The sequence below is a fragment of the Mesitornis unicolor genome, unplaced genomic scaffold (genome assembly GCF_000695765.1).
Source record: "Mesitornis unicolor isolate BGI_N332 unplaced genomic scaffold, ASM69576v1 scaffold23951, whole genome shotgun sequence".
In the NCBI taxonomy this organism is placed as follows: Eukaryota; Metazoa; Chordata; class Aves; order Mesitornithiformes; family Mesitornithidae; genus Mesitornis; species Mesitornis unicolor.
The window spans coordinates 14,971-30,113 of NW_010162096.1; the positions used below are offsets into that span (position 1 = coordinate 14,971).

General features: G+C 44.8%; 1 protein-coding gene across 1 annotated transcript in view; it reads left to right on the forward strand.

Moving 5' to 3' along the window:
• Positions 1–5,296: 5,296 nt before the first annotated feature.
• Positions 5,297–15,143, forward strand: part of KALRN (kalirin, RhoGEF kinase) — a gene marked incomplete at its 5' end in the record, with an annotated part of 55,684 nt that continues 45,837 nt past the window's right edge. The window contains 4 exons of the mRNA XM_010193529.1: positions 5,297–5,580; positions 6,427–6,531; positions 10,113–10,208; positions 11,871–12,001. Coding sequence (XP_010191831.1) covers positions 5,297–5,580; positions 6,427–6,531; positions 10,113–10,208; positions 11,871–12,001 — 616 coding nt within the window. The remainder of the gene's footprint in view (positions 5,581–6,426; positions 6,532–10,112; positions 10,209–11,870; positions 12,002–15,143) is intronic.

Genomic DNA, 15,143 nt, shown 5'->3' on the forward strand with positions numbered 1-15,143 from the left:
TGTTGATTTAAATGCACATGCTAATAGGATTACAGAGTTCCCATCTTGGCTCATCTTCTTTGACTTCTGTGGAAAAATCCTTTTCTCTGAGGCTGTTTTTCTGGGGTAAGAAATGGAGCCATACATAAATCAGAAGAACATTCACCTCATCTCACCTAAGGCAACATTGTGTCCTGCCATAGTCACCCGTCTTCATAGCTATATTTTGTATTAACTTCTGGTTATGGAAGTATATTTACTTCCTGGCATATATGACCTGCGATTAGTATGGATCAAAAAGAGAGGCCTGATGTTTTCTTCTGAGTTGCTCTCAGAAGCCTTTCCCATTTCCCATCAGAGATCAGAGTTCCTGCAGATGAGTCCAGTGCTGCATGAGCCTGATCAGACAGACCTCCCTTCCCATGCGTGCTCTGGGGAACAGAGAGGTAAAAATAAAATGCCTTGTATTTATGTTCCAGCAGTAATTCCTACTGACTCAAATGGGAATACACTGTGCCTCTAAAATGAGTCTATGAGATTTTCATTTTTCCTTTCACCCAAGGTTGCACAGAACTGGAAACTTCCATTTTTCAAGTAAAAGAGCTGTGCTTTTATAGATGTCTGTTCATTTAAGCAACAACAAAGATCTCATTCCTCCAGCACTGCAAAAGCTCCCACTGTTAAAGCTCTTCGATCTGGCTGTGTATCTGTCACAGTCCTATTGCCAGAAGTTTCTTGGAGGTTTGCTTTAGGGGTGTTTTGGAAACCATCATTTCTTCTGTCTGAATGAATGGTTTGGCCAGGAAATGAATCTAGCCACACTAGTCTGCTGACCTCCCTACACTCGTTTCACTTCACCAGATACCTTTTTTTAGATGCCTGTGTGCCAGGACAGTGGTTGCAGGACAGCTGCTCGCTGCAGCTCTCTGCCAAGCCCTGACGTTCCTGCAGACCCACTGCGGTGCAAGGGCAGCCGCTGCTTTGCTGGTCCTTGTGGGCAGCGGTGGCTGCCCGAATCACCATGTGATGTGCCGCTGTGTCTTTTCCAAAGTGCTCCCTGGCTTTTCTTAAGCAAGCTGTGTTTTCAAACAGCTCTACCAGTACACTTTGCAGAGCACATATGTGCTAGTGCTTTGCAAGAAGAGCACAGTAACATGTCCTTCTCTTCCACTTAATCCACCTGGTGTCTGGATCTCAGGCTAGTATCAAGTGTTGTGATTAATGTGTTTGTAGCCGTATGTGCTGCGGAAGGAGTGGAGTTCACACAAGCACAGCTTAGGAGGTTGTCTCCAAAATCTTTCCTGGCGGATTTTGTGTGTTTTGTGTTCCCGTCTCTCATTTCGTGAGCTCTGCTTTTCCTTAAGCTCCACTCCTGCCTCTGCGACCATGTCAAGGTGACCTGCTTTCTGTGCAAAGGAAATAATTTGTAGCAGGACTGGCAAACAGCAAGTGTGACTGGCTCGCAAGTGTCCATATTTGCAGTTCCTTTTAAAAAAAAACAAAAGAAAAAAGGTTATCAATATTGTGTATGGACTCTGTGTGGTTTTTGGATAGCGTGTGTTTGGTAATGGTGGTCAGTAGGACAATGAGGTGGCAGTGCTTTGTACATGTGTAGGGTGGTGGGTAGAGGAAACTCACCCCAACTCGAGGGGCTCTCATGGTGACTGGGGAGCAGGAAAACTCATACCAGCCTTTCTCTTCCTCCTCCTTACCTTTCCTTCAGCCAGCAGAGACTATGTTACCATGTGAAAGCAAGATAAGGCCATGTTTTCAGTCTTGGAAAGAAACAAAGCCTGGGCTCTGTCTCAAAGACCTTACAGTGTTCAGCCAGGGCACTTCAGTGGACAAGGAGAAAGAAGGAGACTTCATATCTGCCAGGGTTGTGTACGGCATGGCACAGAGATTTACCCCTTGGTAAATAGCCTTTTTCATCACCAAAGGCATGACCTTGAGCGGGAAAATCCAGAGCTTCGTTCAAGTGGGATCATTGCACAGCGTAATGCACCTTCCTCTGCAAACCTTTGGGTTGGCTCTCGTCATGGCTTGTGGCTGCGGAGGCCTGATGTTTGCACTGCAGAGTTTTCCTGGCTCTAGGTTAAACTTTGGACAAAATTCCTGCAAGTGAGAAGGGTGGGCTTTGGGCCAGCTCAGGACTTGGGGTGTTCCTGCTCGCCAGCTGCCTTTGCTAGTGTGACAGAGGACAGTGATGGTCACTTCACTAGGATGGCCTCGAACAAAGAGTGCTGTGGTGTGAGAGGTGCTGTGCATCTGTGCCCTGGCTATGGCTGTGCTGCCTGGGCAACGAGGAGGGAGGCAGCAAGGCCGGGCTCTGGCCCTGCTCATAAAACCATGGGTATTTCCTGGTGGGAAGGGAGGTCCCTGCTCCTTCCATCACGGATTTTGAAGTTCCTGGGTTTGACCCTGCCTTGAGTCTGCTGGGCTGAGGTGGGATTGTGCTTCTTGGTAACAAATCCTTGGGACAGATGGGATTGTCCCAGGCTCCATTTAGCCTCCTGTCAGCTCCCCTCCCTTACTAAAAGGTCAGTTGGCAAGGTGCCATCGACTGGAGGTAGGAGTGTTACTCCCAAGCTATAGTAAGAACCTCTCTGTACATTAATCAATTGAGATGTGGGAAGATCAGCTTGTCCTCAGTTCTCCTCAACACCCCCTGAGCCCAGACCCCACTAGAGGCAGTGAGTCCCTCATACAGCCACTTGCTCCAAATCATCCCTGACAGTGACAGCCTTCACAGAGCAATCACTTCTAGCATTTCTCCTTCCATGACTACAGCCTAGCTCCCTTTGCACCAGTAATTCCCAAAGTTAATTCCCCTTCTGCAGCAGTGGGAGCTGCCCCTCGGTGAGGAGCCCCTGAGCTTCCCCCACTGCCTTCGGTGCCACTGGGGGGACGGAGGGGCAAGGGTGCTTGCAAGATGAAAATGGCCATCGCGAAACCCTGAATTTTGCTGACACAAGGTGTGCTGATAAACTCCCAGAGCATCACGTGGAGCCTGCGAGGGGAGAGTATCTAAAGCCTATTGAGTGGAAGATAAGCTGGCCACTGACAAATATTATCTTGCGCTAGCTGATTTAAAGCTACTTCATGTGCATGAAATAACATCAACGGGAGCTGGCTAAACCCACCCAGGCCATTTTGAGATAAGACTGCTACTTTGCCCTTATGGAGGAATGTCAGAAAAAGCCCAGCAGCTCCACCTGGGATCCGTCCTCCTCCCAGCCCCTCTCATGCTCACTCCTGTCGTCAGAAGACAGATGATTTGGATTTTCTTCCTGTCTGGGAAATGAACTTTGACTTCCTCTAGCTTGTTACAATTATTTCTGCATGTTCTAAAAACCTAACATTTGACCCCAGGTATGTAATAAATTATTGGTTTGACTTCTGACCAAGGCTGTCTCTGGTTATAAAATATTATAGCTCTCCTGGTCTGCTTTTTACAAGCTGGCAGGCTGCAATCTCTGCTTGGAGCATCGCCAGCTGTGAGCAGCAGCTCTGCCCAGCGGGGTAGGAGCTCTGCATGCAGGTAACAGGAACTGGCTTCTAAACCAATAGAGTTTGCCAATTCTCTGGGAGCGTAGCTCTCCCTCAACATGGGTACTGCCCAGTGTCTCTAATGATGTTTATTGCTGAACTGAGAATATCTGGATGCACTGGGCTATTTTCATGTGTTGTAACTTATGTTTTTGTTTTCTGCTGGGGCAGATAAAAGATTCGGAGATAACCATCTAAAAGTGTGTAATAACAACAGCTGTCTGCTTTCTGATGTACAGTCTGAGTGTATCTTACAAGAGTGTGACAATGTCTGAAATATGTTAAAAAAATATATTTCTTTTTAAACTGTGTGGGATTAAACACCTCAGTCCCTGATTGCTCCTGGGGAGGGAGTTGCCTTGCCATGATTTCCGAAAGGTGAAAGCAGGGTACTTGTTCCTAAAGGGCAATTGAGAAATCTTTAAGCAACTTGTTTGCTTTGTTTGTAAAGACTTATTGACATTGGCACATCTTTGATGTGTTGATTTTTTTTTTGGGGGGGGATGAGGGGGCGGACTAAGGCAGGTTGCACCCATTTCTAAGGTGCTAGTCTGAACATGTGTATTGATAATTGCAGTTGGATACAGTTCAGCAGAATCTGAATATTTTGGATATAATGGAAGTCTTTTTTTAATTTTAAGCCTGACTTGTATCTCCTTCTTGGGAGTTTCCTGCAGTTTGAACAATTTGTCATCTTTTATGATTGTTCATTCCAGTTTCTTAGTTCTAGGGAAGGTGTGAATTCTTCTGACAAATTGCTTTCAGCAGCAAAGGAGATAATTTTAAGGTGCTTCAAAAGTTAATAAGCAGTCTTACTAACAGTAATGTCATTGGGGTCGAGAAACATTTATGGAATCAGAACCTGACAAAATGTTGGTGGCTGCAAGGTCTACTGTAGTATTCTGCTTTTTGTGCTTATTTTCTTCCTGGCAATTCACAATGAAATCTGTGGGAAGAAGCTGAGAAGTTCAGTACTTCAGTACATGCTAAGTACTGAACTTCACAGCATGAAATTCAGGCATTCATGAAAAACTAGATCATTGAAAAATAGCTAACTAGAAAACTAGAAAACTGCTTGAAAGAGTCCAGTGCAGAGCCACAAAGATGACTGAGAGAGTGGAGCATCTCCCTGTTGAGGAGCAGCTGAGGGAGCTGGGTCTCTTTAGCTTGGAGGAGAGACTGAGGGGTGACCTCATTCATGTTTATAAATTTGTAAAGGGTGAGTGCCAGGCTCTTCTCAATGATAGCCAATGATAGGACAAGGGGTAATGGGTACAAGCTGGAGCATAGGAGGTTCCATGTGAACATAAGAAAAAACTTCTTTACTGTGAGGTTGACAGAGCACTGGCCCAGGCTGCCCAGAGAGGTTGTGGAGTCTCCTTCTCTGGAGACATTCAAAACCCACCTGAACGTGTTCCTGTGTGACCTGGTCTGGATGATCCTGCTCTGGCAGAGGGGTTGGACTGGATGATCTTTTGAGGTCCCTTCCAACTCCTAACATTCTGTGATAACTTTACTGTCTGTGATCTTTCATAAGGACAGATAGCATAGCAGGAAATGACAGAAGTGTGTAAGATTGTGAAAAATGCCCGTTGCAGGGAATATTCCTCTCTCTGGTGTGCAATGAAGTTTATACAATATCCATAGGTCACAAAGCCTTTCATTGAGAAAGTTTGTATTTTCATGCTTAGCACTGCCAAGAACTTGATGTGCACTAGGAAACAGAGGAGGTGCTGGTATGATCTCTCACCTCACTGTTTTCTTCCAGATGCGTATTCAGTCTCTTCCAATGACAACGGGGGCAAGTCAGATTCAGTGGCCAACCTACAGCCTCAGCCATCCCTCAACTCCATCCAGAGCTCTCCTGGCCCCAAGCGCTCGACCAACACCCTGAAGAAATGGTTGACCAGTCCTGTGCGCCGGCTGAACAGCGGGAAGGCTGAGAGCAACATCAAGAAACAAAAGAAGGTGCGAGATGGCAGGAAGAGCTTTGACCTCGGCTCACCGAAGACCGGAGACGAAACCACTCCTCAAGGAGACAGCGCAGATGAGGTGTGTGTTGGTGTTTGTTGCAGGAAGGAGCGTATCTCAGATGGTCTCTTGTGTGATTCATGCTTGAGTAAACCCTGTTCCCTTAGGGTCTAGAGGGAGCAGCGAATCATATGTCAAATTGAACTTAATAAAGCTGTGTTGCAAACAGCGTTGTCATCCAAAGAGCAATGGAATATATAGAAAACAGCATTTCAAAGTCTGCATATATTATTGTTCTTTGACTAGATTTTTTTTTAATAGCCTGTTAGAAAGCTGCCAAGGATAGAAATGAAGTTATTCTTGAGCAGCTGTTATCACCTTTTGCTGAGGCTCCTATCACCTTTATCCAACCATGGTAATTTATTGAAAGAAAATGCTTAGAGAAATAGCCATGTTTCTGTTAAATCTGCTATGTATTGTTGCCGCAGTTTCTCTGCAGGCATGCTCTTCGCTAGAATGGCTCTTTCCTGATAAAGTGAGTAAGGAATTACAAGCCAAAAATGGGGAAGATACTAACTGGACGCAAATAGAGGAACACATATTGAAAACTGTTCATTGAACTCTTCTCATTTAAAATAAAAAATAAGTTTTTCATCAGCACAGAGACAGCTGTAACTGCTTTAGCTGCTTGAGTGACCTATTAACTGTATTTCTGTAACTTATAGGATATACCAAGATTAACCAGCAAAACCTTTTATCTTAATTGCTTCTCTTTCATGATGCTTTGCATTACTTGCTACTCTCTACACCTGATGCAGTATTGAGCCAGTATTGTTAACAAACTCAGAGCCTGGTGATAGGACTCAGATATCTCCGAAGATAAAAGAAACCCATCCTTGCTTCTAATTATATTTCACTTTTCTTCAGAAGAGCAAGAAGGGTTGGGGAGAAGATGAACCAGACGAAGAGTCTCACACACCTCTTCCTCCTCCTATGAAGATTTTTGACAATGATCCAACCCAAGATGAGATGGTAAGGCCTTCCCTACTACATCAGTTTGCTGTTTAAGTGCATTTCTCACATCTCATGGTGTTTTTTTAGTGGTCTTCAAGTATGCAGGACCTAGAATTGTGGCTATAAGAGTCGCCTATCTGCAATCATAGTCTAATACCTTTCACCAATTGGATTCACAAATAGTGCCAGATAAGCAATTTAGTCCTGGCATCCCATTTCATGACAGGTTGATTGTGTGCTTGTGTTGTGCGTGGTCAGAAGTTCCACGCAGGATGATAATGTGTGTTCTCCACATCTTGTTTTATCTGAAGTCCCCCTCAGGAGGGTGTGAAAGGCTTTGGTCTGCCCATCTTTGTGCACCGTGCTGGTGGTAGTAGTTCTTTGCTGTTAGCTAGGGTCTCTTGAACGTTAGGTCAGAGTTTGCTGTGGTAGATGGTGCAGTGGCTTGCAGGGTCCTTCAGTTGCTTTCCTGGACTTGGGGTGAGAATCTCTGAATACGGCTATGACAGTGGTTTGTGTGCACAGTCAGTGCAGGTCCTGTCTGCACATGTTCCCCTCTTCCTGGTGCTGTTGTCTCCCTGGTAGAAATCCATCCTCCTGTTTAGCTGTTTCCTGCTTTCCTGCTGGCATCTGTTTTTAGCACTGCCACTTCTGTATCTCTATCTTCTGATTGTAATTACTGCATGCAAAGAAGCAAGGGTAGGGGAGATTAATTAATTGTCAACAAAAAAAAATACAACCCAGAATGTTCTTGGGGAAGGTTCAGGCAGGAGTTGGGAAACACACAGAGAGGACACAAATAGTTCTGGGACTCAAGGAGCAGAATGATGGAGGAACAGATTCAGGGCTTGCTGTTGATCCATCAGGAAATGTTATGACGTGGTGGTGGTGGCAGCAAGACTAGAAGGAAGCAGCTGGAGTGATGGACTCCTGCCCTTGAGTACCACGTGTGCTGGCTGTGGGGCGAGGGGCAGAGGCGAAAGGTTGGCAGAGCAGAGCCGTGGTGGATCCATGTCCAGCACAACAGCAGTTGCTCCTGGCTGGTTCCTCATGGTGTTTAGCTAAATGTTCTGGGGTTAGTTTGCTTTTTGTTATTTTGGGGGAAAAACTGCTTTAGCTTGGATCACTGTTTTTGATTTTTAACTTGCCATGTGATTTTGGTATTGCTTAAATACATTTCTGACAGTGCTAATGTTGTGGAACTAAACTGTTTTCCACTCCACATCTCTGAGCTTTATAGAGCATTTTGGCATCCTGTTCCTTCATGTGCTCCTAAAAGAGAAGATCAAATAGAGCAAGATGCAGCTGAAGCCCTTTTTCTCTCTCTTTTTCTTCTCCTACTCACTTTTTGTCATGGAGGAAAAAAACTTAAGGTCACAAACATGGCCCCTGAATTCCCTGGCACAGGAGCACCATGTTAGCAGTGTTTGAGTCGTACTGGAGCCAAAATCTCTTTAACGGCGTTAATTTGGGCCCAGCTTCCTGCTCGTGTCCTGCTGCTGCTTACAGGCACAGACTTAGGTTGGACCAGCAGCAGCGTGGGGAAGTGACAGTGGTAGGGAGGAGATACCTGTCGTAATCGTGCCTTGCTGCTCCTGGAGGCTCTTATGAAGACAAATGGCAAGATATCTTCACATTAGAAATACTTAATTTAGTTCCTGGGAAATAGAAATGCCATTTTTTTATTTGCCCCAAACCAGACTCTCTCGTCAACCACAGAATAGCTTTGTTTTACCCTGAAAGACTTGTCGGCAGCAAATGTTTCCATGCTCCCTTCAAAATCCTGCAGTTATTTACTTTTCAAATATATTGAGAATTTCAGTTAAAAGAAGTGAGAGCAACAGCTGTTTAGTGCCTCCAAAAATTAGACTCCTCCTGCTAGAATGGTTATGTTTGACAGTTATCCTCTATGTATTTGTCCAGTATCTCTTCAAAGTCCCTATTTTCAGCCTTTTTTAATTTTTCCTAGACACGTCTGTCCGCATTGCAGGTGAAACATGCTGCCAAGGCTTTTACATTTGTATGAGATTTCTGCATTACCAGCCTAATTCCTCAATTACCAGCTTGATTACCTGTCGTTTTTGTTGTTGTTGTAATTAGGACTGTTGATTAGATGTATTATTTGTGAAAGACTAGACAAGGAGTGGCAGGCTGAGGCTGTTCACGCTTCTGCTCTGTCATAAACCTTCTAGTTGGGATTGGTCTCCTTTGCCTTTTTGACCCCCTGGGGCTGTGTCACTCAAGATGAGCAGCCTTCCCAAAGAGCTGCTTACAGAGGTGGCCAGCTGCCTAACTCCTGCCCTCACATTTCCACGCCTCGCTCCCCAACACTGTTTATTCTGTGATACTTGTCCATTGGCACCTGCATAGTGACTTTGCAGAAATAGCTGCTCTCCAGAAGACCTTTATTAAGCAGCTGAGAGATGAATAAGCTTTGTAATTATTTTCTTGCAGAATTTATAAAAATTTAGCCATGCTTAGTCTGTGTCAGCCTGCCAAAAGCAGGTTATCAAAGGGCTTATAGTTTTAGTTAGTGCTTGTGTTTCATTCAGAGGAAACATGCATACAGGTGAGCTATTAAATACCAGTTCCCATAGCTATTGCATGAGTCTGGGTTTTCAAAGTGAGGTTTCTTAGAATGAAGACTAAGGGGTGAAGAGACCCATATAGAGTAAAAACCTTAAACTAAAGCAGAATATTTCACACAGAGTCAGGCTGTGCAGCACCATGGGGGATGCTTGGATAGCACATTGATGAGGTCTCTGTTTCTGGAGATTTGTAACAACCAGCAGTCATCAGCTGTGACTGCCTGAACATGAAGATGCCCAAAGACATTACATCATGTCAGGCACCTAAAATCAAATACCTGTGACCGACAGACAGGCATAGAGAAGCGAGACTGAAAATGTTCCAACTAATGTCAATAGAGAAAAGCAGACATCTCCAAGGAGTGTTTCTGCCCTTCTGTGCCACGTACCTGGGATAGATGAGATATGTAGGAGTGTTTTCTCTCTACTGATTGCAGAGAGGAGAGAGAAAAGAGATGCAGTTTAGATGGCTGAAGTAGCATGAATGTGAGGTGTCGTCTGTGTTCATCTGGAGTTGCAATTGATCTGTGGGGAAGGGATTCCCTCTGCCTCCCTCCCCTATTGCCTGTAACTCCACGTGTACCTTGTATTTAACTGCATTTATTAAATATATATGTATGGGGGACGGGGCAATTTCTTACATCTGCAGTGAGAAGATCAATTTTCTGGAGCCTGTAAGACTACAGATGTCCTTTGAAGGAGGAGCCAACAGACAGTCAGAGTATTGTAGCCTGGTTGCAAATGAACTTCAGTTCTTGAGTGCTGCTCCCTGGTTCCCAGCCTTGGAGCTGCTGCAGGGGGATGCACAGCCAGAAGCAGAAGGCAATTCTGCGCTTGTCTGATGTGGCAACACTCACTCACCTGACCAAGCATGTGGTCCTCTAACCCTCCTGCTCCCCCTCCCCTCCACATTCGTTCTCCTGTCTCAGAAGCTGCTTCACTGACTGCTGGTTTCCTCCTTCCTTCTCATCCTGCTAACTTGCTTTTCCTTTGCAACCTGGTGTCTTGCAGTCCTCTTCTTTGCTAGCTGCTCGACAGAGCTCCTCTGATGTCCCAACTGCTGCGGATCTTGTCAGTGCAATAGAAAAGTTGGTCAAAAGTAAGCTGGTAAGTTTAGCGTTGTGAAAACTGTGTACACAACAGGCCTAATGTGACCCTAGGGAACGGCTTTAAAGTCTCCCTCTTGTTTCTGGTTTCCTTGCTTTCCACCTTCATCTGCTATGCTTTTATTAACCCTATGTGCTCTACTTCTAGGTAGAGTGTCTAATATTTTTGCTTCCCCACATGGGATGAAGCCTACATCTCACGTTGCCAAGTAGGCTCTGCACTACGTAGTCAAAAGGCACTTTTGGAGAGGGCTTTGCAAAGCATGAGCTACTGTACTGTACTCTTTCTGGGGTCTTGTTGGTATTCTTTGAAATATTTTATGCAGTGAGATGGTTTGTTTTGTTTTAAAGCTTGTTCTGAGGCACAGGAGTTTTACTAGCCGGAATGTGAATTCATTTGGTATCCTGGCTTCCCTGAAAATGACCCTCTAAAGAGTAGAACTGCTTGAAGTATCACAGCTGTGCTTTAATTTTACAAAGATTCATGTGTCGCTTTTAATCTGCCTTGTCAACTCTTTCTGACAGGGAGGGCAATAAGCAGTAAAAATGCTCTGGGTTTAATTTGTTAAAAAATTTCAGTATCGTGCACTCTTCCTGTCTGGTCCCATGTCTGTTGGACAAGGAGTAAATCCTGTTTCATATCTTGGCTTCTTCAAGTTTTCCCTGAAATAGTTAAAAATGTTAATATCAAAGCTAAACCTTTTCTACTTGTCCCAGGATCTCTAAAATTAGTTAAATGCTTGCTTTAGGCAAGTTTAACTTAATTAACAAATCAGGATTTGTTAATTAATTATCATGGTTATGATAAGCCTGCAAAGGTTCATTTCCTCACCCATTCAGGTAGGATGAAGAGATTTAAAACAAAACAAAAAACCTCACCGTGATCATTAAATAGCTCTGTGCAAGCAGCAATCATTCCAGAGGGTTTTGGTATTTTCTCGGTTTGAGATGTTGGTAGATGAAGATAGTCAGCGTTCACAGGGTGTTTGATAAGGAGTAAGTGATGAAGGAGCTCTTTGTGACATGGGAAACCAAGAAGGACATTCCCAGAAAATTTACTCAGAATAGTTTTCTTCCATCAAGGGACTAATAAATTGAAAAGCATTTCATTAATCCATCTAGATGTATTTTTGGAGAATATTTTGTTTTCTCTCCTCCACATGCAGGCTGTTGGGTGAATTGCAATTACTTTCCAGGGATTTGGGGGAAACTTTAATTATTGTGGAATGTTACTATGTATCCATCTATTTCTGTTTCGTTTTCTGTTCTACTTTACTACAAAGAATCCCTTTTCAGTCTTTGGCAGAGAAACACTGACCCAGTGTAGCCTAATGCCAGTTCTAATTGAGACGCCAGGATATTTTCAGGTTGTTTTGAAAAAATCTGGAAGAGTTTTCTTATCCTGAGGCTACTGGAACATCTTTTCCCGCCTTCTAGCAAAGGACATCTTCTCTGTTTTAATGCTTTTTGGGGAGGGGGTCTTATACCAACTTAAAATTGGTTTGGTTGTGCTACAATAAGTTCTGCAGGAAAGTACCACTGAGTCCTCTGTTTGATTTTAGACTGCAGTGTTCATTGCAAAACTGGCTTGAAACAGAGAAGATAACACTGATGTTGAGTTCAAGGATAATGTTTATTCTGTCGTTCTTTGGGGTTTTTTTAGACCCTTGAAGGAGGATCTTACCGAGGAAGCTTAAAAGATGCCACTGGCTGCTTAAATGAAGGAATGACGCCTTCAACTCCCCCACGAAACCTTGAAGAGGAGCAAAAAGCCAAAGCAATGAGAGGCAGGATGTAAGTTGTCTCACTGGTTCTTCTTTCTGAAATATGGACCCAAGGAGGACACATGGCTGCACTGAAGGAATACCTTGTAGTCAGTGAATGAGCATGGACCTGGGAGTAAAACTATTGTTCTGCTTGCTGCTGTTCTATCTTCACCTGTAAAAATACCTTATAAAAGCACTTGCACATTTGGGAAGTTCATCTTCACTCTTGAAAATGTGCAGTGCGTCACCCCTGGTAGCAAATACCTGTGGCTCTGAACAGCTGGACAAGTATTACTGAGATGTTTGCCTTGGTAATTACTGCATTGCCAGAGATGAAATCAGCTCTCGAGGGGGGATATGCAGTTGACCTTGTTAGCTGCCTTCAAGGAATAGAACAGAGAATCCCACTAGGATTTTTTGAATGAGGTAATTTATTTTCTTTTTTGCCTTAGCTATTAGCAAAAAAAAGGGGCAGAATTCAGGTGCATTTATGGTGGAAACACACCACCAAAGAGAAAGTTTCATTTGGGAAACCCTCGTGTTCATGGTAATGGGAGAGGAAAGAAATGGTGACAGTTCATGAAAGTTGTTTTTTAAAATTATTTGTACACTCCCATAAATATAACAGACATAACACTTGTGGCTTCAAAGCTTAGCATGATTAGACCGATTCTTAAATGCATGGTTAAGCTGAAGGACACAGAGGATTGAGGAAACAGAATCAAGAATTACATGCAAGAGATCTCGGGTAGCTATTTTCTTTATACAGCCGCTAACAATGGTAACTGCAATCATCACATCATACATTGATGGGAAAAGTAACAGCACAACAGGTCTCACTGGAGTGTGCTAGGGTGAGAGGTGAAAGTAGAGCAGCCCATCTGGAAAAGACACCAAGCAGGAAAGGAAAGCAAGTCAGGGAGGACAAGGAGGCAGTTAAGTGTAGATGAGGAAGCAGGAGCAAAGTGCCACAGGTCTGTGAAAGCCATCATCTGCTCCTGCAGTTTGTTGTAGGAAGCCAGAGAAGCCGTACATTGAGGGACTGGATCAGCCCCCAGCAGCGGGCAGGGACATGACACTCCTGCGTGTGTTTCTGACTGGGAGAAGTTTTCTACTAGACAGCCGTCAGCCTTCCTGCAGTGAACATCTGCCTGTGCCTGTCTCCTAAAAGCTACTCAATATTGCAGTTTTAGTGCTGAGAGCTTTGCCACTGTAAGCACAGATACAGTAACGCTTTCTAGCGTGGGACGCTTCTGGCAGGGAGACTGGCAGTGTAATTAGTGGCTGCCTCCATCCAAATTTCCTAAACGCCAGGATGTTTAGGAGCACCTGCTAGTAGCTTTCAGCACAAGACATCTGTCTCCTCTCCAGCTCCTTTGTGTCTGTTCTGTATCTCTGCAGCTCGCTGTGTTTAATTCCATAGTCACGTGAGGCAGCTGAGCTGTGCGCCCCCCCCATTCCCCACAGAACAGCAGTTGAGTCCTTGCACAGGCACGAGCAGTAATTTCCCGTGTCTCTGGCAGCACATGTGTGCCAGCATTCAGCCGTAGTGTTAGGAAAGCCCTTTTCCCATGGTCTCATCGAGGAGTGTTGTTCAGTATAGATTTAATACAGAGTTACCCAGATATCCAGATATTCAGACTTATTCAGAAGTGAGAAGGCTCTGTCCTTGCTCCAGTTCATGCCATTTTAAATACAGCTGTGTAGTCAATACCACTGGTGAGCAGGGCAAACACTTCCCAAGCAACTGCCTGCCCTTCCTCCATGTTACCAAATGAGATGAGTGAACTTGGATTTTTGACAGCATGCATCTTAGAAACCTTAAATTTGGGAGTACCTGACTCAGGTAGACTTCAGAGAACTAATAGAGAGGGTCAAGGTTGATTTTTCTGCTTGCTAGGAAGAGGGAAGCTGGGGGAACACTGGTGCTGAGTTTAAGGTAAGCAGTGGAGATGCAGACCCTGGTTCCTAAAAGAGGTGTCAGTTTGCAGGTTTAGTCTGTTCACCTGATAGACACCTGCTCACTGCACTGATTTTAATTCAAACCAACCTGCCTGCGTGTGCAGCAACAGTAAGTACTACAGGTACCTGCTGCTCCATTTTTAGAGCAGGATTTGGCCAGATGTAGCCTTGCAGCAGCCCAAACCAAAGGAGTCCGGGTGTGGGAGAGGCAGTGGGCAGATGGGAGAGGTTCTCCCCATCTGCTCAGCAGCTCTCTGTGTGTGCGGGGAGCAATGCAGACAGAGGTGGTGTGAGCCGAAAAGTAACGTCCCAGCACACCTCCCTGCACAGAGGAGACATGGAAAGCCTTTCGCAAGGGCACAGCAGGTCAGCCAGTGAGAGGGGACCGGACAGCGTACGCCTGTTCAGGCCACACGCTGCTGCTGTGTAAAAGAGCAGCCTTTTGCCCCACGCGTGTTTACGACCCAGGCACACAACTTGGCAAGGCACTTTGGAGAGCACGAGCATCTGGCGTTGCTGCTGCCAGCTCTGCCTTCTGCCAAGGGGGCTGGATTTCACTCGCAAGTGAACAAGAAGCTGTTTGACCTCTTCCTGCCACGTGTCTACAGTATCTCCTCTGCCTGAGCAAGCGACACGTTGGGAGCACAGCGGGAGCAGGATTTGTTTTCTCAGTAACCTCTCATAACTGAGTCTCTTCTTGCAATGTCAGTCTACTTTTTTTTTCCCTCTAGATATTTTCAACCAGGCTTTTATCGTAGCACTGTTTGCCCTCAGCCCTATCATTTCAAGTGGGTCAGTCTGCTGATTGATGTGAACGGAGCGGTATCAGACATGAAAGCACTCCTCTATCTTGTTAGCCTTGTTACTGCTGTAGCAAACTTGAGCACAGATGGAGTTTATTTGTCATGTGCCAAATGTATGTATTGGCGTAATTGCGAGGCAAACTGTCTGCAGCAAGCTGTAACTTTTGGAAATGTCCTCAAAAGACCATGATGTGATTAGTCGGTTTGACTTACAAAGGAGGGGCTTTTTTTAGCTTGCTGTTGTTTGCATGCATCAGGCCTTCATTAGGTGACTCCCACCCAGGATTATTAGCTCTGAAATCAGTGTAAAGCTTTTGACACCCACACACAGATTACCTAGTCTGAAAGATTAAGCTCTTGGTTATGACGGGAGGGGAGATTTGTTTTCCAAGTGTTTGAAACTTC